The sequence below is a fragment of the Scyliorhinus canicula genome, chromosome 20 (assembly GCF_902713615.1).
Source record: "Scyliorhinus canicula chromosome 20, sScyCan1.1, whole genome shotgun sequence".
Taxonomy (NCBI): Eukaryota; Metazoa; Chordata; class Chondrichthyes; order Carcharhiniformes; family Scyliorhinidae; genus Scyliorhinus; species Scyliorhinus canicula.
The window spans coordinates 7947052-7973579 of NC_052165.1; the positions used below are offsets into that span (position 1 = coordinate 7947052).

At 44.5% G+C, this 26528-nt stretch overlaps 1 protein-coding gene across 5 annotated transcripts in view; it reads right to left on the reverse strand.

The window, feature by feature from the left end:
• Positions 1-26528, reverse strand: part of dock4 (dedicator of cytokinesis 4) — a 440672-nt gene that overhangs the window by 203379 nt on the left and 210765 nt on the right. For all 5 annotated transcript variants that reach the window (XM_038780165.1, XM_038780167.1, XM_038780164.1 and 2 more), the window contains exon 13: positions 12727-12852. In XM_038780165.1, coding sequence (XP_038636093.1) covers positions 12727-12852 — 126 coding nt within the window. The remainder of the gene's footprint in view (positions 1-12726; positions 12853-26528) is intronic.

The following is a 26528-nucleotide window of genomic DNA, read 5'->3' on the forward strand; positions in this document are numbered from 1 at the left end:
TCCCCCAATGCCATGTATCTCTGTCTGCTTCAAATGTTTATCCAATTTTCCCGGAACTAAAGTCATCCTCTTGATCTCACCATTCCACGCGGAAAAGCATTTCGTGCTACAATGGTTGTCTGCAGAAATTTCTCCCAAACTCTCTCCCCACGATCAGGTTTGTATTGGTGTCCCTGTATCAATGCTTCCTTTCGCAAACAGTATTTCATTGCTCATTCTCATCAAAACTCAACCACCACCAAATCTGCTTTTAGTCTTCCGTGATTCAGTGAAAATGATCCCAATATTTCACGGCTCTCTTCGAACCTGCAAATTCCCATCCCAAGCACAATGGTTTTAAAAATGTATTTGCGGGATGCGGTGTCGCCGGTTAGGCCAGCATTTATTGTCCATCCCTAGCTGCCCTTCACAAGGTGGTGGCGAGTTGTTTCTTGAACCACTGCAGTCCCGGAGGCGTAGGTACACCCACAGCGCTGTTAGCAAGGGAGTTCTAGAATTTTGCCCCAGCGACAGTGAAGGAATGCTGACATATTTCCAAGTGGGGGTGGTGAGAAAAGATGGGGTTCCCAGGTATCTGCTGCTCTTGTTCTTATAAGTGGTAGCGGCTGTGGGTTTGGAAGGTGCTGTCCAAGGAACCTTGGTGAGTTCCTGCAGTGCATCTTGGAGATGGTACACACGGCTGCCACTGTTTGCTGGTGGTGGAAAGTTTCAATGTTTATGGAAGGGGGAGCAATCAAGCGGGCTGCTTTGTCCTGGATGGTGCCGAGCTCCTTCAGCGTTGTTGGAGCTGCACTCATCCAGGCAAGGGGAGAGTATTCCATTACACTACTGACTTGTGCCCTGTAGATGCTGGACAGGCTTTGGGAGGGGGTCAGGAGGTGAGTTACTCGCCGTAGGGTTCCTAGCCTTTGACCTGCTCTGAAACCACGGTATTAATCTGGCTGATCCAGTTCAGTTTCTGATCAATGGTAACTCCCAGAGTGTTGATTGTGGAGGATTCAGTTATGGTAATGCCACTGAATGTCATGGGGAGATGGTTAGATTATTTTAGGAGATCGTCACAGTAGCATGGTGGTTAGCATAAATGCTTCACAGCTCCAGGGTCCCAGGTTCGATTCCCGGCTGGGTCACTGTCTGTGCGGCGTCTGCACGTCCTCCCCGTGTGTGCGTGGGTTTCCTCCGGGTGCTCCGGTTTCCTCCCACAGTCCAAAGATGTGCGGGTTAGGTGGATTGGCCATGCTAAATTGCCCGTAGTGTCTTAATAAAGTAAGGTTAAGGGGGGGTTATTGGGTTACGGGTATAGGGTGGTTACGTTGATTTTGAGTACATAAGAACATAAGAATAGGAGCAGGAGTAGGCTATCTGGCCCCTCGAGCCTGCTCCGCCATTCAATTAGATCATGGCTGATCTTTTGTGGACTCAGCTCCACTTTCCAGCCCGAACACCATAACCCTTAATCCCTTTATTCTTCAAAAAACTATCTATCTTTACCTTAAAAACATGTAATGAAGGAGCCTCAACTGCTTCACTGGGCAAGGAATTCCATAGATTCACAACCCTTTGGGTGAAGAAGTTCCTCCTAAACTCAGTCCTAAATCTACTTCCCCTTATTTTGAGGCTATGCCCCCTAGTTCTGCTGTCACCCGCCAGTGGAAACAACCTGCCCGCATCTATCCTATCTATTCCCTTCATAATTTTAAATGTTTCGATAAGATCCCCCCTCATCCTTCTAAATTCCAACGAGTACAGTCCCAGTTTACTCAACCTCTCCTCATAATCCAACCCCTTCAGCTCTGGGATTAACCTAGTGAATCTCCTCTGCACACCCTCCAGCGCCAGTACATCCTTTCTCAAGTAAGGAGACCAAAACTGAACTGAGTAGGGTGATCATGGCTCGGCACAACATCGAGGGCCGAAGGGCCTGTTCTGTGCTGTACTGTTCTATGTTCTATGTCATTGCCTGGCACTTGTGTGGCATGAATGTAAGTTGCCACTTGTCAACCAGTTCTTGTTGCATTTGGACACGGACTGCTTCATTAATTAAGGAATCGCAAATGGTGCTGAACATTTTGCAGTCATCTGCAAACATCCCCACTTTTGACCTTATGATGGAAGGGAGGTCATTGAGGAAGCAGCTGAAGATTGTTAGGCCTACGCCACTACCCTGATGAACTCCTGCAGTGATGTCCTGGAGCTGAAATTATTGACCTCCAACCATCACAATTATCTTCCTTTATGCCAGGTATGACCCCAACCAGTGGAGAGTTTCCCCCCTGATTCCCATTGACTCCAGTTTAGCTTGGGCTCCTTGATGCCATACTCGGTCAAATGCTGCCTTGATGTCAAGGGTAGTCACTCTTACCTCACTTCTGGCATTCAGCTCTTTTGTCCATGTTCGAACCAAGGCTGTAATGAGGTCAGGAACTGAGTGACCCTGGCAGAACACAAACTGAGCGTCCTGAGCAGGTTATTGCTGAGTAAATGCCACTTGACAGCACTGTTGATGATTCCTTCCTTCACTTTGCTAATGATGGAGAGTAGACCTTTAGGGTGGTAATTGGCTGGGTTGGGTTTGTCCTGTTTCGTGTGTACATGACACAGCTGGGCATTGTACAGTGTTGTAGCTGTACTGGAAGAGCTTGGCTAGGGGTGCGGCAAGTTCTGGAGCACAAGTCTTCAGTACTACTGCTGGAATATTGCCAGAGCCCATAGCATTTGCAGTGCCCAGTGCCTTCAGCCGTTTCTTGATATCACATGGAGTGAATCGTATTGGCTGAAGACTGACATCTATGATGCTGGGGACCTCTGGAGGAGACCGAGATGGATCATCCACTCGGCACGTCTGGCTGAAGATTGTTGCGAGTGCCTCAGCCTCGTCTTTCGCACACATGTGCTGGGCTCTTCCATCATTGAGGATGATGTGGAGATGCCGCCGTTGGACTGGGGTGGGCACAGTTAGAAGTGTTAAAACACCCGGTTAAAGTCCAACAGGTTTGTGTCGAATTACTAGGTTTCAGAGCGCAGCTCCTTCCTCAGGTGAATGAAGGGGTGGGTTCCAGAAACACATATGGACAAAGTCAATGAAGCAAGACGATACTTTGAATGCGAGTCCTTGCAGGTAATTAAGTCTTTACAGTCATTGAGGATGGGGCTATTTGTACTGCCTCCTCCTCCAGTGAGTTGTTTAATTGTCCACCACCATCACGGCCAGATGTGGCAAGTCTGTAGAGCTTAGATCTGATGAGTTTGTGGTGGAATCTCTTTGCTCTGTCTATTACTTGCTGCTTATGCTGTTTGGCACACAAGGAGTCCTGTGTCGGAGCTTCGCCAGGTTGACACCACGTTGCTGAACGCTCTCAAAGGCTTCAATGTACTTTCTGCAACGGTGTGTCCAACACTGCATGCAATATTTAATTGCAACAAAATTAATATCACGTATCGATTTATAATCACTGCTTCGTCCTTGTACTCTATACTTATACTAATAAAATCCCAATTTCCCCATTGGCCTTTTACTTGCATTTGATTCCCTGGGTCTCTATCCCCATCTGCACCCTTCAGTGCCTTTTCGTTAACAGCATCACATCACTTATTTACTTCACCTTCATTCTGAGTTAAATAATGGAATGCTTCTTCCCGGTTGGACCAAAACCAGGCCAACGTGAGCAATCCCCGGTGTATTCTAAAAAGCAATCCCGACTTTGACTTTCGCACACCTCACTTGATAATTTTCCATTAGGATTCACTTGACTGCAATCAGCAGTGAGATCCCTGCTGATTTATCACACTCCCAAACTTGGGGAGTGCTGAAGTGCACTGCAGCAGCATTGGTGCAGTCTCCAATCAAATCATTTATTGGGCACAAAGCCCCATATCTTCCTGCTCTCCCTATATCAAAGATTTGGTTTATTTACCCATTAAGCTTTGAATGAATGAGTCGTCTCTGACTATTCAATTTAATCCTCTTTGTTACAATGCAAAAAGTATAAGGATATCATTACCGAAGGGAGAAGTAGATTCAATGCACTCCCACACACAAAGTGTGTCCCAATTCTGTATTCATGTAAACCACCCACGCAGTTTTTGTGATAACGAGAGCTCGCTGCCCTCTACTGGTGAAATTTGTTATCTCATGATGAACAAATGAATGAATAAACATCTTGTTTGCAACATGTTATCTTCAGGTCAGTTTTGAGTTCCAAGATCTGTTCAAAATCTACCCCATTAAACTCGGGGGGGGGGGGGGGGGGGGGGGGGGGGGGAAGGTCCCACAACATGGTGGAGAATGCCCTCAATGTGAAGACAGCATTCACTAACAGCCGAGGATCTCGTTAGCGTTTTGGCACGCGAACTAGACAAACACTGTCAATGTTCGGCTGTAGATCTTAAAAGACCGATTGAAGAGGCGTTGGCCCTCATTCGTTTGGTCTGAGAATGCACGGATAAGAAGTCGAGGCGCATGGAGCCACAATTAAAGGGCACTGAGGAGGCATTAACAGACCACAGTGATCGGATCACCTCGCTGGAGGCCAATCTTACTTGGGTGGTCGAGTGTAGTAAGTATTTGAAGTCTAAACTGAGCGACCTGCAAAATAGATCCAGCAGGCAGAACATTTGCATTGTGGGATTGCCAAAGGGAGAGGAAGGCATCACCCCTACTTAATATTTTTCGGGCATGTTTTGCAAGGTGGTGGGTGAGGATACGTTCACATACCCCGCAGAATTAGACAGGGCACACCGCTGTCTGCGACCAAAGTCTCGATCTAGCGATTAGCCTTGTGCGGTTATCGGACAATTTTGTAGCTTCAAGGAAAAGGAGTCTAGGGTCTAGGGAGCATAGAGATGTCAAATGGGAGGGTCACTCCATCATGTTGATTCAAGATCGGAGTGTGGCCTGGCAAAACAAAGAGCTGCCTTCAAAGGAGTGAAAGGCATCTTGTATAGAAATACAGTCAGATTCAGAATGGACCGTTTTTTGATGTGCCGGAAGATGCAGACTCCTTCATTGAAAGCTCAAATTGGGAACTGTCTAATCTATGTTTGGCCTTGTGAACAGGAAATTCATATTTTATGTTTCTTCATGTTCGGGGTTTGTGCGTGCTCACAACACCTTGGGTAAATTCGAGCCTTCTCTGCTACTCTGTCTTTTTTTGTTGATCGTCAATTTATTGTTCTCTTCCTCTGCTCATTGTTGTTGTTGGGCGTGATAATTGAACACTAATGTGGCGCTGTAAACTAGGTACCGTTTTACTTTCCAGTTGGGAGTGAGTCTTCCGGTGAACACCCCGCCCGGTAGAAGAGCTTACTCAGTTTAGCTCAGGCATTGTCAAACTCAGGGGGGGCGACCCGCGGGTGGGTTAATAACGCCGGTTGCAAGCGGCCTTCAAAATGGCCGCGAACATGTAAAAAAAAAAATGCGGCTGCACTGCGCATGCGTGCCAGATCATTGGCACGCATGCACACCGATGATCGGGCACCCATGCGAAGTGCGGCTGCTTTTTCTTTTTAAAAACGGTCGCATCTTTTTGATTTACAGGTTCGGGGAGGTTTTATTCATTTTATTCATTTATTTTATTCATTTAATTTTTATTTTTTTCATTCATTTTTTTTTTTTACAAGTTCGGGGGGGTTTTATGTGATAAAATTTTACCGGAAAAAAATGCAGAACTTTGGACAGATGGAGACTCCGTACTTTCCGACACTGGAAGGCTTCACCTTCATCCAACAGGTTCCATTGGAGGAGCGTGTACGATGGCCAAAGGGACCCAAAACCATTCGCTCCATTTTTGTCAGCAGCAAATAAGGTAAGAGAAAATGGTGGGTCACAAAGGTCGGCCGGGTTGGGTCACGAAGGTCGGCCGGTTGGTAAAAATGGGTCCCCGGAAAAAAAGTTTGAAGAACACTGATTTAGCTCATTGTCCTTCCACCTTTCCACTTTCCATTATTTGGGGGTCCGGGTGACCTAGAATTGGGCCTCACTTCATAAATTAAACTATTGAATAACGTCAGAGCGGATCTACAGAAGTGAAACAACCTCTCCGTCTCTGGTGGGCAGATTCAAACTTCCTAGGTTTTTATTTTTCTTGCAATATATTCAATTGCTTTTTTATTCAGGTTAACAAATTGATTTCTGCTTTCATTGGGGAGGGAGAGGGGAAAAGAGTCCCAAAATCCGCAGGGTTCTGGTCCAAAGAGACTAAAGAGACTGGCAAGGGGGAGGCTTGGCTCTCCTAAATGTGTTGCTTCATTATTGGGCTGCTAACACCCAAAAACGTTTTGCTGTGGATTAGTGATCCAGACTCTATTTGGGGCAGCATGGAGACTCGTTCATGCACTAACTCTACTCTTCATGACATAATTACGGCACCACAGGCGGACTGTGGCGCAGTGGTTAGCACTGGGACTGCGGCGTTGAGGGCCCGGGTTCAAATCCCGGCCCTGGGTCACTGTCAGTGTGGAGTTTGCACATTCTCCCCATGTCTGCGTGCGTTTCACCCCCACAACCCAAAGATGTGGTTAGGTGGATTGGCCACGCTAAACTGCCCCTTAATTGGAAAAAGAAAATAATCAGGTATGCTAAATTTATTGAAAAAATAATTACTGAACCACTGCTCTTCTCCCTGCTAGATTTTCCTCAGATCCGTTGGTAGTTTCCTCCCTCAAGATTTGGAAACAGTTTCGGCAGCACTTTAAGCTTATTCCCCATCTTCTTTAGATCCTATTTGGACCAACCACTTCTTATCTTCTGTTTTTGACCCTTCATTTAAATCTTGGAAGGCAGATGGGACTCGAGTATTTTGGGGTCTGATTTTCCAGCTTTCGGGAGCTGGCTGACAAATCTCAGTTGCCCAATTCCAGCGTCTTCCATTATTTTCAGATTGTGACTTTTTCCACAAGGTTTTTCCTTCAGCCCCGCCCTCCTCCTTGTTGAAGAAGGTTTTATCCTTGGATCAACCTGGCGAGGATCTATCTCACCTATATGGTCATATCCTCCCTCGGATGCTGTCCCATTGGATGGAGTGAGGGCCAGATGGGAGAGGGAGCTGGGCCCTGTGCTTACTGATAGGTCTGGGAGTGAGGCCCGCTTCAGGGTCAACTCCAAGTCCTCTTGTGCCCGGTTGAGTTCAATCCAATTCAAAGTGTTACACGTGACACACTTAATCAAGGAAAAAAATAAGTAGGTTTTTCCCAAACAAGGAGGTCCAGCGTGAGTGCTGTGCGCTTGCCCCAGCTAACCACACAAGTTTGGTCCTGTCCCAAACTTGCCAGCTTCTGGGTTTCCTTCTTCAACGCTGTGTCGGAGATTCTTCGGGTGGTTCGGGAGCCATGTCCAGTGGTAGCCATACTTGGGGTCTCGGACTCACCGGCGGTTTCACTCTGGGGCGGATGTTGTCGCCTTTGCCTCACTGGTAGCCCAAAGGCGAATATTGCTTAGCTGGAGGTCTCCCAGACCGCCTAGTGCTTCTGCCTATTGAGGTGACTTAATGGCATTCCCGCACTAAAAATTTAACTATTCCATCAGGTGGTCGGTGGGGAAGTTACAGAACATTGAACTGTACAGCACAGTACAGGCCCTTCGGCCCACGATGTTGTGCCGAACTAGTCTGAAACTAAGATCAAATCAACCTCCTCCCAATCATTCTAGTGCACTCTATATGCCTATCCAATAACCACTTGAAAGTTCCTAAAGTGTCCGACTCCACTACCATGGCTGGGAACGCATTCCACGCCCCAACCACTCTCTGAGTAAAGAACCTACCTCTGACATCCCTCCTGTATCTTCTACCCTGAACATTATAGTTATGCCCCCTTGTAACAGCTACATCCACCCGAGGAAAAATCACTGAACGTCCACTCTATCTACCCCCTCATCATCTTATACACCTCAATTAAGTTATACCTCAGATGGCAACCTTTTATTTCCTTTTTAAGGAAGCTGTTAGGGGGTTTAGTTATAATGCTTAGGTTTTTAATTTGTAATTTTTATTGGGGATTTGTTTGTAACTTTAACTTTGTGCCCTCCCTGCCCCCCTCCTTCTAACAGCTCTATAACAGTTCAGTCAACATACTTTAAAAAATATATGTTTCACTGGAGCTTCTGCAGTAAAATTCAATTTTTGGCCCTCTATGGGTTGGAAACATGTCACAGATGGAGAAGCAATTACTTCCTTTGAGGAAAATTAGGTCGCCAGTAGATAGTTTTTACACTAGAATTTTCCAATTAACATTAGCTGAGAGAAATCATTAAGGTTAAACTTAGCTATCTGACAAAATAAAAACATTAAAGTGGTCATTCGGGAAAACAGAGTTGGTGATAAAATTGGACGACATACATTGACGCACGCCTGAATGGTTCCTGGAGATCAAGTCATGAGAAGGCTGAACACAAAGCCTGAAATGAAATTTTGTCACTGCTGTCATACGCAAGGCAAGAGGTCATTTTTGAGCAAACCGGAAATTAAACTCTTCCCAGATCCTCAGGTTATCCCAATGGATTTTACTAACAATAGATTACTTTGTGAAGTGCAACGCAGTCACGGTTATGCACGCAGCAACCAATCGGCACAGAACAAGTTAAGATCCCACAAACGAAAGGAACAGTAAATCTACTTTCGGAGATGTGGGCGGAGGGCAAAAAGTTAGTGAGAAAACTGGGTTGAACCTTCATGCTCTTCAATTACTGTTGAGGGATCTTTCATTTTCACCAAGTAAAACTAGGTTAATTTGCTCATGCAGGGTACAGCATTTCCAGCAATGTTGAATTCCCTCAGTAGTCCACTGTTGCCTGGCTGACATATTCCACAGCAGCCTGCATTTATATCAACTTAAACATCGGAAGTTTGCCGAGGCACTTCACAGATGCATTCAAGAGGAAAAATAGACAATGAGCCGTTGAAGACGACATTAGGAGGGATGGCAAAATGCTCGTCAAGAGAGTGGAATACAAGGATCAAATAGAAATGGGAAAAAAGGTGCAGATTTGAAGATGTGCGGATTTTGGGAAAAGAGAGCAGATGGTTGCAAAGTGGGAGAACTTTCGAGGTATTCATAGAATTTACAGTGCAGAAGGGGACCATTCGGCCCATCGAGTCTGCACCAGCCCTTGGAAAGAGCACCCCACTTAAGCCCACACCACCAACCGATCCCCGTAACCCCAGTAACCCCACCTAGGGAGAGGACTTAAACGTGAGAACGGGAACCAAAACCTGCATTCAGGCAATGCTTTTAACATAGTGAAACGTGCCAAGGAGCTTCATGCGAGTGTTACCAAATAAAGATTTAATACTGAGCCACCCGAGGAAATATTAATACAGTTGGTCAAAGTTAGAGCGGCAGCGAGGTATAAGAATAAAGGCAGCAGCAAGTCATATAACCCTTTGAACCTATGCTGCCATTTAATTAGGTCATGGCTGATCTTTGCCGTCAATTCTACTTTCCAGCCCAACTCCCAAATTCCTCGATATGCCGAGACTCCAAAGATCTCTCCATTTCAGCCTTGAATATAATAAGCACCAGCTCAGCAGTCTGAAATGATTAACCTGTTATCCTGAGGCTATGCCACGTAGTTCTACATATACCAGTCATAAAATAACTTCTGAGATCCACTCTGTCAAGACCCAAAGGATCTTTTAAGTGTCAGTACGATCACTGCAGACAACATAAGCCCAATGCACTCAATATCTCAGCACGGGGCAACCCTCTCATTCCAGAACCATTCGGATGAACTTTCGCGGTTTGTTTTAATAAAAAATATCTAAACTGGTGGATATAGATTTACAAAATTCCTCATCAGATAGTATGGTTGTGTCAAATGTCCACGGAGGCTGACCATCAGCATTGGACTCAAGGGAGTGGGGTGGGTGGTCAGACCTAACTACGTGGCAGCTTTAACTGAGGGGAGGAGAATTTTGCCCCAAAAAATATTTAGTCGATGTGTGAGTAAGCATGGTGAAAATGGCAGGAGGATAAGTCCCTTGTGACCAGGTGGAGAATCCGGTCATGGGAGTGGCCCTTTAAGAAATGTTTTTGGCTTATCACATGGCTTCAGTCAAGTCATTGTGTGGGTGGAGCCGGGCTGTGGCTTTGAGTTTTACTTTCGCTTTAAGGTTGGATTGGTTTTGAACTGAACAGGTTGAAAGAAGTGTCTCCCTCTATCTTCATTTTAAAAGCTGTTTCCAGGCTGCTTGACAACTTAAAAAGATCATTGCTTTCTGGAAGGAGTTCAAACCTGCTGTTTGAAAAGGGGAACAAAGTATCACTAACAAGTCTTATACCAGCGAGAATGCCGTGTGCTGGGCCACATCTTTGAAAAGGGGTTTCTGGTTATTGAATTGGAACAGTTAAGGGGGAATCCATTAAGGGTTATACATAGATTATTGTAGCTATGTGGGGTCTTTATGTTTGTAGTTGATAAAATTCATACGGTACATTATACAAATGTTAACTAAATTCTTGGAATGAAGCTTGTTTCTTTAATTGAAAGTGTCCAAGAAGTCCGTTGAATATCACCACTTGTGCTCATCTTAGCCAAATTCAACATAAAGGTTAAGTCAGGTGGACTCCATGGTACACTTTGGAGTTGTTAAACCCTGGCCCATAACAAAATACACAACCCGTTTGAGTCAAAGGTGGAAAGAGCCTTAGAGATGCTGGAGGGTGAACGTCTGTGGACTTGAGCAATTCAGCTTTAGATCTATAACACAGTTTAAATCCCCTCTGAAAATTAGATGGTGGGTGTCTAGATTAGGAAGGGAAGATAGAAGTGTATTTTTGTATCATCTCAGTTAGACGCATACATGTTCACCAAAACTACAGAGGTTTGGAAAAAGTATGTCACTAACTATTGTATAACACCCACCTTTTGTTAATCAAAACTGCCCCCCTCCCCCGCTCTGCTGTTATAGCTGGAATTAAACACCTGGTCAATCCATGCTTTACATCAGGGTTGCGACCTGCGGGTGGGTCATGCGCGGAAGTTGGGAGGGTCGCGGAGCGATCGGTCATAGGAGAAGCACCCAACGGCCGCAGTTAGCTTTTGAAAATGCCGGCCACGGCCGGCTCGCAATAATGTCCCATCCAAAATCCAGCAGTGCACAGGTCTGGAGTCCAGCGGGGTAGACTGCCCCCTTCTGATGTCAGCTCTCTCAGGATGTCATGCTCTCTCAGGACCAATGATGTCATGTTCTCTCAGGACCAATTTTATTTTAAAAAACGATGGAGTCTTCCTGACAGAATGCAGGTCATGTGGCCGACACGTTTACTGACGTCACGCACCCTATACGTCTGCGCTTTGGGCATAAAATCATGGAGGAGAGATTCCTGCATTTTGTAGCTGCCAGCAAGCAAGGCAACAGGACTGTGAAGAATTGAAAATGGATTGTTTTGTAATAAGGAAACAAGGGCCAGAGACACAGGCCAGGATCTGACAGCTAAATCTGCTGGAGAGAGATGCTGAGGAGAATCCACAGCAAGACAAGGAAGTACTGGTATGAGCTTCAGGGCCTCAATGAACAGCCCATTAAGAAGCTCAGGAGTAAAGCAGTATGAAGATGATTTCTTGAGGTATAGCTTTATCAATTGTGCTAATGCAAATCAGGATGCAAAACCCATGTGCGTTATATACAGGGAAGTTACGGCAAATGAGAAGTTTCAGAGTTTGAAAGAATTTGGATGAAAAATTCCGTTTCAAGTCAGATCGCAGAGTCAGTTATTAACTTAGAGCTAACTTCAAACTAAAAGGCTACGCTGCTGGACCTTACTTGTAATACCACATTCAAAACATGCCAAAAGCCCTTAAGACTGTCAGCATTCTGGTGCAGTATCTCGCAGGAGTATCCAGTGGAGAGTAAAACACGCATTTTGTTGATTTTGGCATTTCCGATATCTTACATGTGTGAGGTTGGATTTTTTGTTTCATAAGGGAACTGGCTGAAGTCTGCACCTAATATGAGCATTGCCCTCTGCTCCTTTGAACTGGACTCGAGTCAAATCTTGAGGACAAAGCAGGCTCCCCTTTCACATTAAAAAGGCCAGCGTGGGTTCCAAGAAAAAAAGCTTGATAAAGACTGCTTTACGCAATCCGGTGTGATCTTTAACGCAAAGCTGCGTTTCTTGAAGAAATGAAACATCAATGTTGAGGCCTTTGAAATGTGAAAACACTTGGGAATGTTTTACTGGGCCATTTAACCCCCGAACATTCCATGTGAGTAATCTGATCGAGAGCCCTGAACCACCATGGCTGCCTGAGCTCGTCATACGTATCTGAAGACTTTGTAAAAGAGTCAGTAAATTGAATGGAAAATAAAGCTAAGGTAAGAGGATCCATGACATAATGAAACTGCCAATACAACAAGGTCTTTGGTTACTGTCAACGCGGGAAATCCCTCCCACCCCACTCTAACCCCAGATCAATCACCACACTCCCAAACAAAAGGACAAAAATCAAAGTGTGATAATAAACCGTTAACTAAATAAAACTATGAATCAAACCCTAGGCTCGCCATTGGAAACAAGATTAGTAGGTATTCAGTCTTATATGATGTTGGAGGGAAAATTTGATGTTTTACAATGTGTACCGAATATGTTTTACAATATATACCAAATTTCTAACCATTTAAAATGCAGCTCAATTACCTCCAAGATCTTGTGATAGCCGATTTGCGGCGACAGAAAATGAACTGGAAAACTTCCTGGGACTGCTTCAGCATTATTGTTTTCCAAACCCACCTGGCATTATAATATCAGAGAAGCCCAATTTTCTGGTGATCGCCACACCTCTCGTGAACAATACCGGGTACTCTCTCCGGATCTGATCAATATCTCCATGCAACAACTGCAGTGCAACCGACAAACCTTTAACAAAGAACAGACACAGAACATGTTAACATTTTATCAAAATTGGCTCGCTCCTCGAAAAGAAAATCTTCTGCAATTAAACAGGAGTTCAGTTGGAAAGGAAACCCAGAACCTCATGGTTGCACTGTGGATTTTGTGGATAACAAATCATCCCAACAGGATTATCCCTCAGTTAAGATTACTTTGTAATGGAAATAAGGAGTGTTACATCTAAAAAGCTTCCCTTCGATCAAGTGCTTATCGCTTTTTGTTAGGCATGCATTGTGCAACGTTACTGGTCGCTTAGAGTTGAAAGCATTAATTTCCGTATCACAAACTCTGCATAGCAGACCTTTGATTTACAAGCCACAAATGGCCCATGGATCTTAATTTGGAAATGCTAGAGTTAAGGCTTATTGTTGGGGTAGACAGAAGTAAGCTTACTTTAACACTGAAATGAAGTTACTGTGAAAATCCCCTAGTCACCACATTACGACGCCTGTTCGGGTCCACGGAGGGAGAATTCAGAATGTCCAATTCATCCAACAAGCAAGTCTTTCGGGACTTGTAGGAGAAAACTGGAGCACCCGGAGGAAACCCACGCAGTCACGGGGAGAACGTGCAGACTCCGCACAGACAGTTACCGAAGCGGGAATTGAACCGGGACCCTGGCCCTCTGAAGCAACAGTGCTAATCATTGTGCTACCGTGCCACCAACGTCATGCTGTAAATCCACAAAGAAATACTGACAAAGGGCACTACCCTCAACATGTCATTTGCCCTAGGTGAGCACAAAGTTCACCCAAAAGCTAGAAGTATGCGCAAGAAAATGAAAATGGGAAATCATGTTTTTCCAATGATTTCCACTTCACACTTGGAATGAAAAACATGGCATTCTGGATATGACCGTAAGCCATTACTATATTGAAAATGCCCTTCAGGAATTCTGTCATCAGTGCACATTAAGTCGAGAGATTTTGTTGACATTGTCCACATAACATTCCACTAAATCAAAAGATGGTTTAAAGTTAAAAGATAATGATAAAAAAATTAAGTCATACATTGTGATATGCCATCAATACACATATTATACATTACAGTGGCTTACCACACATTCAAAAGATTCAGTAGGCAACTAGTGCCTGTGGTACTGCAATAGCTAAAATATGTAGGGATCAAAACGTATATTATACCTCAGTGAGATGCAACAACTCCCAATGCAAAAAAGGTGAAACACGGTTTTAAAACTAATGCGATGCAAGTTCCAACACTCCAGATTATAATTCTGCATATTTTTCACCTGTAAATATTCAGGTACCTATTCCACAAATGCAGAACATGCCATTAGATAAGATTTTGTCAAACTGGGCTGGCACACATTTTGGTACAACAGTTGATGCCCAGTAAAGTCTAAAACATATAACAAAATGGGAATTAACTGAGGGTTCAGAATACTGAGATTGATGATTACAGCACAGATCCAAGCATTGCATACTGATCTAGTGATGGACTCATGTGGGCACCATGGTACACACACAAGGAGCAAGTGGTACAAATCTGATATTAACGGCAGATAATCAGAAATGATCATGTTCGCATCAAGACAGTTTTCAACTCAAAATTAATAAGTCTTGTGCTTTCAAACAACTCCAAGCGCCAGATTTTTATTTTAAGCCTCAAAAATAAGCGCAAAAGTTTGGTAAATCATTCTGCTGCTTCACTCTTTATTTCCACTGAATTGCACTTTGCAGCATCTCTGTAAATCTATTTAAACTTTGATCGAATGCACAAATTTATTGCTGAGAAGCCCTTCAGTGTTTACCTGGCTGATCAGAACTGTGAACTATAATTAAATGGAACATTCTGTTACTGAAGGAAGAAAGAGGCAGTAAAACTCCTCACCACGTGGATCTAAGTTGCCAATGCTAAGTTCTCCATCCAAAGAGCAGACACGTACATTTGTGCGAAATGCAGGAGAGAGAAATAATGTGTGCAAACTACCACAATTCTTTCTGGAACGTGGTGTCCATTAATTTCACCACACTGGGTCTTGCAAGGTGACCAGTTTATCACTTCAAAGGAAATCTGCCATTTTTACCCATTGGACTGCCACTGGAGATTTGTCATGCAATTATTCATTACAGGGGGGGGGGGGGGAATCATTATTTTGATCTTCGATCAAGGCGGAGATATTATCAGTCATGTAATTCATAATTTATAAACTGGGCATTTTGATTTGAATTCTATTATTGAGCTAGCTCGAGGAGTGGCTGGTGAGATTAGCCTTTATCTAGTTTTATGAAAGCGCCCTCGATGTACTGCCAGTGTTTCAGAGATGAGCAATCTTAAAGGAGGTGTGCTGTTTTCCAGAAGCTCCTCTCCAGATAATCTCCACTATAACTAACAACATGGTCAGTGGCGGTCAAAATCACCACAACTCTAAACTTATATCAAAGGAGCTTTACAAGCTGCCATCAGCATCAATTCCTGTGAAGTTTAGAAACATATCCATGAGGTAAACAATTTTCCCTGGGGCAACAGAATGAAAGAGATTTTCGGTTCTCCTGGCTGGCAGGATTCCCCAAAAGTAAAGATGCCGCAGATTGCACGCACCTGACCCGGCACAATTCCACAATCTTCACAATGCGAGGAATTCCACTCCACTACAATACAGTGGACACTGTGGAAAACAGCAGAGCCCAGATTAACATTGTGACCATGCAGCCACCTGCATCACACTGTCGGTATTTTTGAAGCAGAACTCAAGACGCCAGGTGAGAACTGGAGAAAGAATCTACAATACACCTGCCTCAGTTATCTCTTTCGCCAAGAATGACAAGAGTAACAATGTTCCGAGAACACCAACATCTCCAAATTCCCAGCCAGGTCGCACACCATTTTGACAGAAAAGCAAAATAGGGCGGGGGGCAGCACAAGTGGCTAGCACTGTTGCTTCACAGCGCCAGGATCCCAGGTTCGATTCCCAGCTTGGGTCACTGTCTGTGTGGAGTCTGCATGTTCTCCGTGTTTGCATGGGTTTCCTCCGGGTGCTCCAGTTTCCTCCCACAGTCCAAAGACGTGCAGGTTAGGTGGATTGGCCATGATAAATTGCCCTTAGTGCCTAAAAGGGTTAGGAGGGGTTATTGGGTCACGGGGATAGGGTGAAAGTGAGGGCTTAAGTGGGTTGGTGCAGACTCGATGGGCCAAATGGCCTCCTTCTGCACTGTATGCTCTATGTCTATGTATGTCTATGCCTACGGCAGTTCTGATTGTCCTACGGCAGTTCTGATTGTCCAAGTCCTCTGATTCTCGATGGTCATGCATCTTCAGATTGCGAAATGTAGAGCATTCAACACCAGTTTGCTTCAGTAGTTGTTGTCGAGCTGTGGGTGACCTTGGCAAGGCCACATTTATTATCCAACCTTAGTTGAAATACAACAGAAAGTTGGAAACTCAGTAGATCCGACCAAAACTGTGGAGAGTAAAGAAGTGCTTACACGCTTCAGATCATAGTATCATAGAATATCTACAGTGCACCCAGTCGGCACCGACAAATGAGCACCCTAACTCGGCCCAATTCCCCCGCCCTAGCCCCATTACCCCACCCAACCAGGTGCAATTTTAGCCAAGGAGCACGAATGGTTCCAATGGAAAACCCACCACTACCTTCTCAGAGCAACTAAGGTTGGATCGTAAATGTACCCTGGCCAGGATCACCCACACCTCAAGAACAAATAGTTTTAGAAAATGGCGTCAAGTGCTCCAAATTTTGCAATCTGAAGGAGCGTAATTATGGCGAGTTGGAGGACTTGGGCAACAAGATCAAAAAGAAACAAGCAGCAATGAACAAAATGAAAAGACGACAAACTAAAGGGACAAATTATTTCCACGTCAGTTCAGCCAATATCAAGTTGTGAAGTTTAGGATCACGCCGTCCTATTTTGCATTTTAGCGTATCCAGCTTTTGTTGCAAGTTTAATAGGAATCTTGCAGTTCTGCAGAAGTAATTAAAGGAATTAGTGCAATTCCAATTTGCATCTATGACACAAATACCCAGTCTTCCACTAACACAGCAACCTAATGTTACAGAAGATACATCACTGGTGAAGCATCATAGTGTGAGAGGTGCAAATGGTTTTCTGAACTAATTAACAGCTAGTATCTCACAAGACAGCCCCAAACATGCAAAAATAGCACAGTACAATATAAAGCAGTATGCCTTCCTGGAAACAAAACTTAAAATGCTCCAGTAACAATTATATTGCTCGTATATTAAGGTTCCTGTAACAATGGAAGCTTAAGGAGTCACTAAAAATATATCCTGTTGCATACACGCTTTCATACACTACCCAGGTCAGATGAAAATTACAGCAAAGAAAGTAAATCATCACTTAATTCTGCAGATTGGTATTATAAAATAGAAGCTAGATGAAATTTAGATAATCTAGGATACAATGTGAAACTATAACCAAGATATATCACACAAATATTCCATTTCACAGCATTTGTGGAACTCAAAGGGGGTAACAGAAAATGTTTACATCATTATGGGTGGCACGGTGGCACAGTGGTTAGCACTGTTCCCTCACAGCACCAGAGACCTGGGTTCAATTCAGGCCTTGGGTGACTGTGAAATTTGCATGTCCTCCCAATATTTGCGTGGATTTCCTCCCGCTGTGGTTCCTTCCCACACTCCAACGATGTGCAGGTTAGGTGGATTGGACATGCTAAATTTCCCCTCAGTGTCCAAAGATGTGCAGGTTGGGTGGGATTATGGGGATAGTACTACGTGGGGCCCTCTTTCAGGGTGTCGGTGCAGTTCAGCTGAGCCAAGTGGCCTCCTTCTGTATTGCAGGGATTCTATGACTATAAACCACTTCAAAAACCTGCTGAAAACAGTGTTAAGATGGATTCAGACTGTCCAGGGGAAGGTGACTAAATGGGTAGCTGTCTAAGAGGGAGCCAACAAAGGTATAAAACCATAAGACATAGGAGCAGAATTAGGCACTCGGCCCATCGAGTCTGCTCTGCCATTCAATCATGGCTAATATTTTCTCATCTCCATTCTCCTGCCTTCTCCCCATAACCCCTGATCCCCTTATTAATCAAGAACCTACCTATCTCTGTCTTAAAGACATTCAATGATTTGCCCTCCACAGCCTTCTGCGGCAACGAGTTCCACAGATTCACCACCCTCTGGCTGAAAAAATTCCTCATCATCTCTGTTTTAAAGGATTGACCCTTTTGTCTGAGATGGTGTCCTCTGGTTCTAAATTTTTCCTACAAGTGGAAACATCCTCTTCACATCCACTCTATCCAGGCCTCGTAGTATCCTCTAAGTTTCAATAAAATCCTCCCTCATCCTTCAAAACTCCAATGGGTACAGACCCAAAGTCCTCAACCGTTCCTCATACGACAAGTTCTTCATTCCAGGGATCATTCTTGGGAACCTCCTCTGGACCCTTTCCAAGGCCAGCACATCTTCCTTAGAGATGGAGCCCAAAACTGCTCACAACACTCCAAATGGGGTCTGACCAGAGCCTTATACAGCCTCACAAGTACATCCATGGTCTTGTACTCTCGCCCTCTCGACATGAATGCTAACATTGCATTTGCCTTCCTAACTGCTGACTGAACCTGCACGTTAACCTTAAGACAATTGTGAACAAGGACTCCCAAGTCCCTTTGTTGCTTCTGATTTCCTAAACATAAATGGTAGAATGTCCTCTTTCCATGGTGTGAAATATTTTGGCTCCATTATTCTGTGCAGCAGAGAAGTCCAAGGGGAAAGACTCTGGCTGTGACAAAAGGTTCATTTAATTTAAAATGGTCACTAAAGAGCAAGCAGAGATCAGAAGATGTTTATAATTGTAGAGAGGTGTTCGAGCATGTAATGCTTTGTCGTATGAAATAATTCAGAGGGACCACTACAATTTTCTCAAGGAAAGCGTAGATGAGCATTTACCACAGAGGAGGAGACAGACCTATGGAGAAACAACCAATAAATTAGCTTTAGATGGTTCCAGTGAAGAATCAGCACAAATTTAATGTGCCTCCTTCTTTGAATTTCGCCTTTCCACTCATTTGAAGATGCTGAAAATATCTAGCACATCAGACAGCTTTTGAATGTGGAACAGCAGTTAACGTTTTCAACATTAAATGTGTTTTGGTTTTTCAAGCACCAAAACATTGCACAGTGCTTTGCAATGGAAGGGGTGCAGTGGACACCAAACATGAAGGATGAGAAGAGAGAGGATGAAATGGATGAAAGAGGTCAATACTTCCTTTTTTTTTAAAAAACCGACCACTAGAAGTCTCAAAGCACTTGAAAGTACTTTCCAAAGCCTAGTCACTGCTGTAACGTAGGAAATATAGCAGCTAATTTGTGTTCAGTAAATGGAACACCATTGTGATAATGACCAGAAAACCTGCTTAAGGAAAAATTCTCTAGAGTCTGGAAATCTGAAATACAAAAGAATGCTGGAAAAACTCCGGTGGGGAGAGAGAAACAGAATTAGTGCTTCGAGTTCGTGTGACTATTCTTCACATGAGCTGTTTTCTGTGATGTTGATTGAGGCTGAGACATCAGGGGTCACTTCCCCTTCAAAGTAACAGGGTCAGAGGAGCAGGAGCGGGTCAATCAACCCATCGAGCCTTTTCCACCGTTCAGTATGATCAGGGTTGCTTAGCCACTTTTCCCCCCACACTATCCCCATATCCCTTTATGCCACTGGTATTCAGACATCGGTCAATCTCTGCTCCAAACATTCCCAATGACTCAGCTTCCAAAGCCCTCTGGGGTTTGGAATTTTAAAGATGCACAACCCTCAGAGTAAAGAAAATTCATCTTAGTCCCAAGTGGTTTCCGTCTTATTTTGAAAAAAGGGCAAATGCCCCTTGTTTCAGACTCCCCAGGGAAACATTTTATCTGCATCTACCCTGTCTACTTTGTTACTAAATATTTTTTTCATACAATTTACAGTGCAGAAGGAGTCCATTCGGCCCATCGCGTCTGCACCGGCTCTTGGAAAGAGCACCCTTCCCAACCGCATACCACCACCCTATCCCCATAACCCAGTAACCCCACTCAACACTAAGGACAATTTTGGACACTAAGTGCTATTTAGCATGGCCAGTCTACCTAACCTGCACATCTTTGGACTGTGGGAGGAAATCGGAGCACCCGGAGGAAACCCACACACACACGGGGAGAAAGTGCAGACTCCGCACAGACAGTGACCCAAGCCGGGAATCGAACCTGGGACCCTGGAGCTGTGAAGCAATTGTGCTAATCACTATGCTACCGTGCTCCTTGTGTGATTCAAGGAGATCTCACATTCTTTGGAACTCGAGAGAATACAGACCAGTTTTCCTGATCCTTCTTTGTAGGACAGGCTCACAATCCTGGGAACAAGTCTGGTGAACCTTTGTTGCACTTCCTCTATGGCAATAATATCCTTCCTACATTAAGGGGCCAAAATTGCACACAGTATGCCAGATGTGATCTAACCAAGTTTCTGTACAATTGAAGCAAGACTTTGCTATTCTTGTGCTCAAATCCTCTGGTGATAAAGGCTACTATACCATTAACCTTCCTAACTGTTTGCTGCATCTGGATGTTACTTTTCCATAGAATCCCCATAGTGCAGGAGGCCATCGAGAGACTTATGGACAAAGGCACCCAGAGCTCTTTATACATCCACACTTACTAATCACTCACCATAGAAGAAATGCTCTACACAATTGTTCCTTCCACCAAAGTTGACAAGCTCACATTTTTACACATAATATTCTATGTGCCATGTTTTTGCCCACTCACTAATTCTGTGCATCTTCCTCAACACACATTCCCACCTCGCTTTGTGTCACCTGTGAATATTTGGTCCTCACATCCAAATCATTGATATATATTGTGAACAGCTGGCGCCCAAGTACTGATCCTTGTGGATCGTGTGAAAGTTCAGCAGATCCAAGAAGGTGATTCAAACAGAGGTTTATTTATAACCAAATAAAAATATCCAAAGGCATCATACAGCACATAAATCCCAATCCCGGGACTACCAATCATGCCGGTCCCAGTCAGGGCCGGCTGTTAACATAGGAATTAGGATCAGAAGGAAGCAATACAGCCCTTGGCCTGGTTTGCCATTCAATCAGATCATGGCTGATCTCTGCCTGGTCACAAACCCACCTCCCTACCTGTTCCGCATATCCCTTTAACTCGTTTTTTAAAATACCTCTATTTCCCTCGTCAAACCATTTAATCATAGGATCATAGAATTTACAGTGCAGAAGGCCATTCAGCCTATCAGGTCTGCACTGGCCCTTGGACAGAGCGCCCTACTTAAGCCCCAGCCTCCACCCTTTAGCCCCGTTACCCAGTTAGTATCCCCATCTAACCTTTTTTGACACTAAAGGCAATTTAGCATGGCCAATCCGCCTAACCTGCATATCTTTGTGCTGTGGGAGGAAACCGGAGCACCCGGAAGAAACCCACGCACACAAGGGAGAACGTGCAGACTCCGCACAGACAGTGACCCAAGCCGGGAATTGAACCTGGGACCCTGGAGCTGTGAAGCAACTGTGCTAACCACTATACAACCATGCTGCCCACTAATGATTCGGGCTCCACCGCACTATGACGCAACGAGTTCCACAAATTCACCACCCTCTACGAGAAGTAGTGCCTCCCCTTCTTAGTTTTAAATCTACTGTCTCTTAACCTATATCTGTGACCTCTCGTTCTAGATTGACCCACAAAAGGGATCATTTGGTCTACGTTGACTTTATCAATCCCTTTTAGTATTTTATAAACTCCAACGAGAAAAAACAAACTGGTTAAGCTCTCCTCATAGGTCAACCCCTTCATCCCTGGAATCAATCTGGTTAACTGCCTCTAAACTGCTTCCAAAGCAACCACATCCTTCCTCAAATAAGGAGGCCAAAACTGCGCACAAACTCCAGATGTGGTCTCACCAACACCCTGTAACAATTGCAATACTTCTTACTTCTCTACTTTTATACTCCAGTCCTTCACGAACATTCCATTTGCCTTTTGTATTCGGGGGACCCATGGCACAGTGGCATTGTCGCTGGACTAGTTATCTAGAGACCCAAGTTAATGATCTGGGGGCCCAGGTTCGAATCCCACCATGGCAGGTGATGGAATTACAAGTCTAATGATGACCATGAAACGATTGTTGTAAAAACCCATCTGGTTCACTAATGTCCTTTAAAGAAGGAAATCTGCCACCCTTACCTGGTCTGGCCTACATGTGACTCCAGACCCACAGCAATGTGGTTAACTCTTAAATGCCCTCTGAATTGCCCTCAGGGGCTGGTTTAGCACACTGGGCTAAATCACTGGCTTTGAAAGCAGACCAGCAGCACGGTTCGATTCCCGTACCAGCCTCCCCGAACAGGCGCCGGATTGTGGCGACTAGGGGCTGCTCACAGTAACTTCATTGAAGCCTACTCGTGACAATAAGTGATTTTCATTTTTCATTTCAAATGGCCCAGCAAGCCACTCAGTTGTATTCAACGGCTACGAAAGCACAAAAAAGGAATGAAACGGAACAGATCACCTGGCATCGAACCAGGCACCAGAAACGACAATGGCAAACTCAGCCACAGTCCTCCTTACTAACTTCAGGGGGCTTGTGCCAAAGTTGGGAGAGCTGTCTCACAAACTAGTTAAGCAACAGCCTGACATAGAATCTCTACAGTGCAGAAGGAGACTATGATTTGATGCAGTGAGTAATTGAGGATATCCTGTTTACTGGGATTGGCAAGACAGATTCCATATTTAGCACAAGCCATTTGGACAGTTTGAAATCATAGAACATAGAACGATACAGCGCAGTACAGGCCCTTTGGCCCTCGATGTTGCACCGACATGGAAAAAATCTAAAGGCCACCTAACCTACACTATGCCCTTATCATCCATATGCTTATCCAATAAATTTTTTAATGCCCTCAATGTTGGCGTGTTCACTACTGTTGCAGGTAGGGCATTCCACGGCCTCACCACTCTTTGCGTAAAAAACCCACCTCTGACCTCTGTCCTATATCTATTACCCCTCAATTTAAGGCTATGTCCCCTCGTGCTAGCCACCTCCATCCGCGGGAGAAGGCTCTCGCTGTCCACCCTATCTAACCCTCTGATCATTTTGTATGCCTCTATTAAGTCACCTCTTAACCTTCTTCTCTCTAACGAAAACAACCTCAAGTCCATCAGCCTTTCCTCATAAGATTTTCCCTCCATACCAGGCAACATCCTGGTAAATCTCCTCTGCACCCGTTCCAAAGCTTCCACGTCCTTCCTATAATGAGGCGACCAGAACTGTACGCAATACTCCAAATGCGGCCGTACTAGAGTTTTGTACAACTGCAACATGACCTCATGGCTCCGGAACTCAATCCCTCTACCAATAAAGGCCAACACACCATAGGCCTTCTTCACAACCCTATCAACCTGGGTGGCAACTTTCAGGGATCTATGTACATGGACACCGAGATCCCTCTGCTCATCCACACTACCAAGAATTTTACCATTAGCCAAATATTCCGCATTCCTGTTATTCTTTCCAAAGTGAATCACCTCACACTTCTCCACATTAAACTCCATTTGCCACCTCTCAGCCCAGCTCTGCAGCTTATCTATGTCCCTCTGTAACCTGCAACATCCTTCCGCACTGTCTACAACTCCACCGACTTTAGTGTCGTCTGCAAATTTACTCACCCATCCTTCTGCGCCCTCCTCTAGGTCATTTATAAAAATGACAAACAGCAACGGCCCCAGAACAGATCCTTGTGGTACGCCACTCGTAACTGAACTCCATTCTGAACATTTCCCGTCAACTACCACTCTCTGTCTTCTTTCAACTAGCCAATTTCTGATCCACATCTCTAAATCACCCTCAATCCCCAGCCTCCGTATTTTCTGCAATAGCCGACCGTGGGGAACCTTATCAAACGCTTTACTGAAATCCATATACACCACATCAACTGCTCTACCCTCGTCTACCTGTTCAGTCACCTTCTCAAAGAACTCGATAAGGTTTGTGAGGCATGACCTACCCTTCACAAAACCATGCTGACTATCCCTAATCATATTATTCCTATCTAGATGATTATAAATCGTATCTTTTATAATCCTCTCCAAGACTTTACCCACCACAGACGTTAGGCTCACCGGCCTATAGTTACCGGGGTTATCTCTACTCCCCTTCTTGAACAAAGGGACCACATTTGCTATCCTCCAGTCCTCTGGCACTATTCCTGTAGCCAATGATGACCTAAAAATCAAAGCCAAAGGCTCAGCAATCTCTTCCCTGGCTTCCCAGAGAATCCTAGGATAAATCCCATCCGGCCCCGGGGACTTATCTATTTTCACCTTGTCCAGAATTGCCAACACTTCTTCCCTACGCACCTCAATGCCATCTATTCTAATAGCCTGGGTCTCAGCATTCTCCTCCACAATATTATCTTTTTCTTGAGTGAATACTGACGAAAAGTATTCATTTAGTATCTCGCTTATCTCCTCAGCCTCCACACACAACTTCCCACCACTGTCCTTGACTGGCCCTACTCTTACCCTAGTCATTCTTTTATTCCTGACATACCTATAGAAAGCTTTTGGGTTTTCCTTGATCCTACCTGCCAAAGACTTCTCATGTCCCCTCCTTGCTCGTCTCAGCTCTCTCTTTAGATCCTTCCTCGCTTCCTTGTAACTATCAAGCGCCCCAACTGAAACTTCATGCCTCATCTTCACATAGGCCTCCTTCTTCCTCTTAACAAGAGATTCCACTTCTTTGGTAAACCACGGTTCCCTCGCTCGACCCCTTCCTCCTGCCTGACTGGTACGTACTTATCAAGAACATGCAATAGCTGTTCCTTGAACAAGCTCCGCATATCCAGTGTGCCCAACCCTTGCAGCCTACTTCTCCAACCAACACATCCTAAGTCATGTCTAATGGCATCATAATTGCCCTTCCCCCAGCTATAACTCTTGCCCTGCGGGGTATACTTATCCCTTTCCATCACTAACGTAAAGGTCACCGAATTGTGGTCACTGTTTCCAAAGTGCTCACCTACCTCCAGATCTAACACCTGGCCTGGTTCATTACCCAAAATCGCATTCAATTTATTCATTCCTGGGATGTAGATACAACTACAGCGCTGCTTTGAATATGGAACTTCCGGTTTCATTCATTTTAGATTTTGTAGCAGTTTGATACACGGAATGACTTTCCAGGCCATTTCAGAGGGCAGATAAGAGCCAACTGCATTGCAGTGGGTCTGGAATCACATGGATGCTGGACTGAATAAGAATATTCGTGATGGTTACCATTTCTACAACTTATCCATTGAATTGACATTCCACTAGCTGCCATAATGGGAATTGAACCCAAGTCCCCAGAGAATAAGCCAGGGTTACTGGATTACTCGTCCAGCGACATTACCACTGTGCCACCACTATGTTCCTAAGTAATGCCAAAGCATGAAATCTATAGTGAACTGGTATTATTCCTTCATAAGAATGACAATGAAGCCTGGACCCTCCAAATACAAGGCCAGGACCACATCAACTTTAACAAGGATGAGAATGGAGGATTTGCCTTCATGTATGATTTGTAGTTTTTTCTTGCTCTTTCATGGATGTAAGCATCATAAAAGTCAGCATTTGTTGCACATCTTGAATTGCCCTTGAACGTAGTGACTTGCTAAACCATTTCAGAGGGCAGTGGGTCTGGAGGTCACATATCCGCCAGACCAGATAAGCACAGCAGATTTCCTTCCCCAAAGGACAGTAGTAACCCAGATGGGTTTTTAAGAACAAGCTGTGATACCTTCATGGTCACCATCAGTGAAACTAGCTTTCAATTCCAGAGTTATTAATTGAAATCAAATTCCACCAGCTATCATGTAGGTCTTGAACCCATTCCCCACAGTATTAGCCTGGATTACTAGACCAGTGACATTACCATGACTGTAAGAAGTCTTACAACACCAGGTTAAAGTCCAAAAGGTTTGTTTCGATACACTAGCTTTCGGAGCACTGCTCCTTCCTCAGGTGAGTGCTCCGAAAGCCAGTGATTCGAAACAAACCTGTTGGACTTTAACCTGGTGTTGTAAGACTTCTCACTGTGCTCGCCCCAGTCCAACGCTGGCATCTCCACATCACGATTACCATTACTGTAACTGTCTTCCAAATTGGCCCAATCACCACAGTTCAACAGAATCAGTACACACACTGAATCCTGGTCAAAATGTTCACCGTTTCGCTAGTGCTTGAAATGCCACTTCAAATTAGTGGATAGTATTAAAGCTAAACTGTAGCTACTCCTGGTCTCAAGATTGTCGCATAATGCCGACTCATGCAATGAGAAACTCATATGCACGTACATAACAGGAAATGTAAAGTCAGCTCCAAAATCACAGGGTTGCTCCATCTTGCCTCATGCCAAAAGATATTGATGCCAAATAAGCCAAATGTTCAATGTTTTAGCTTCCGGGAATCAACGAAGTGGGCTCAGCTTGAAAGCAGCTTCCATGCTGGTCTCCAACAGGGAGAATAGCAGAGGACAGCAGCAATTGTTCCCTCACCATATGGCAAATCAAACTATAAAACAATTAATGACTTTCCCTACTTCATTTATGATAAATCAAACAATAATAATTGCATAGCAATG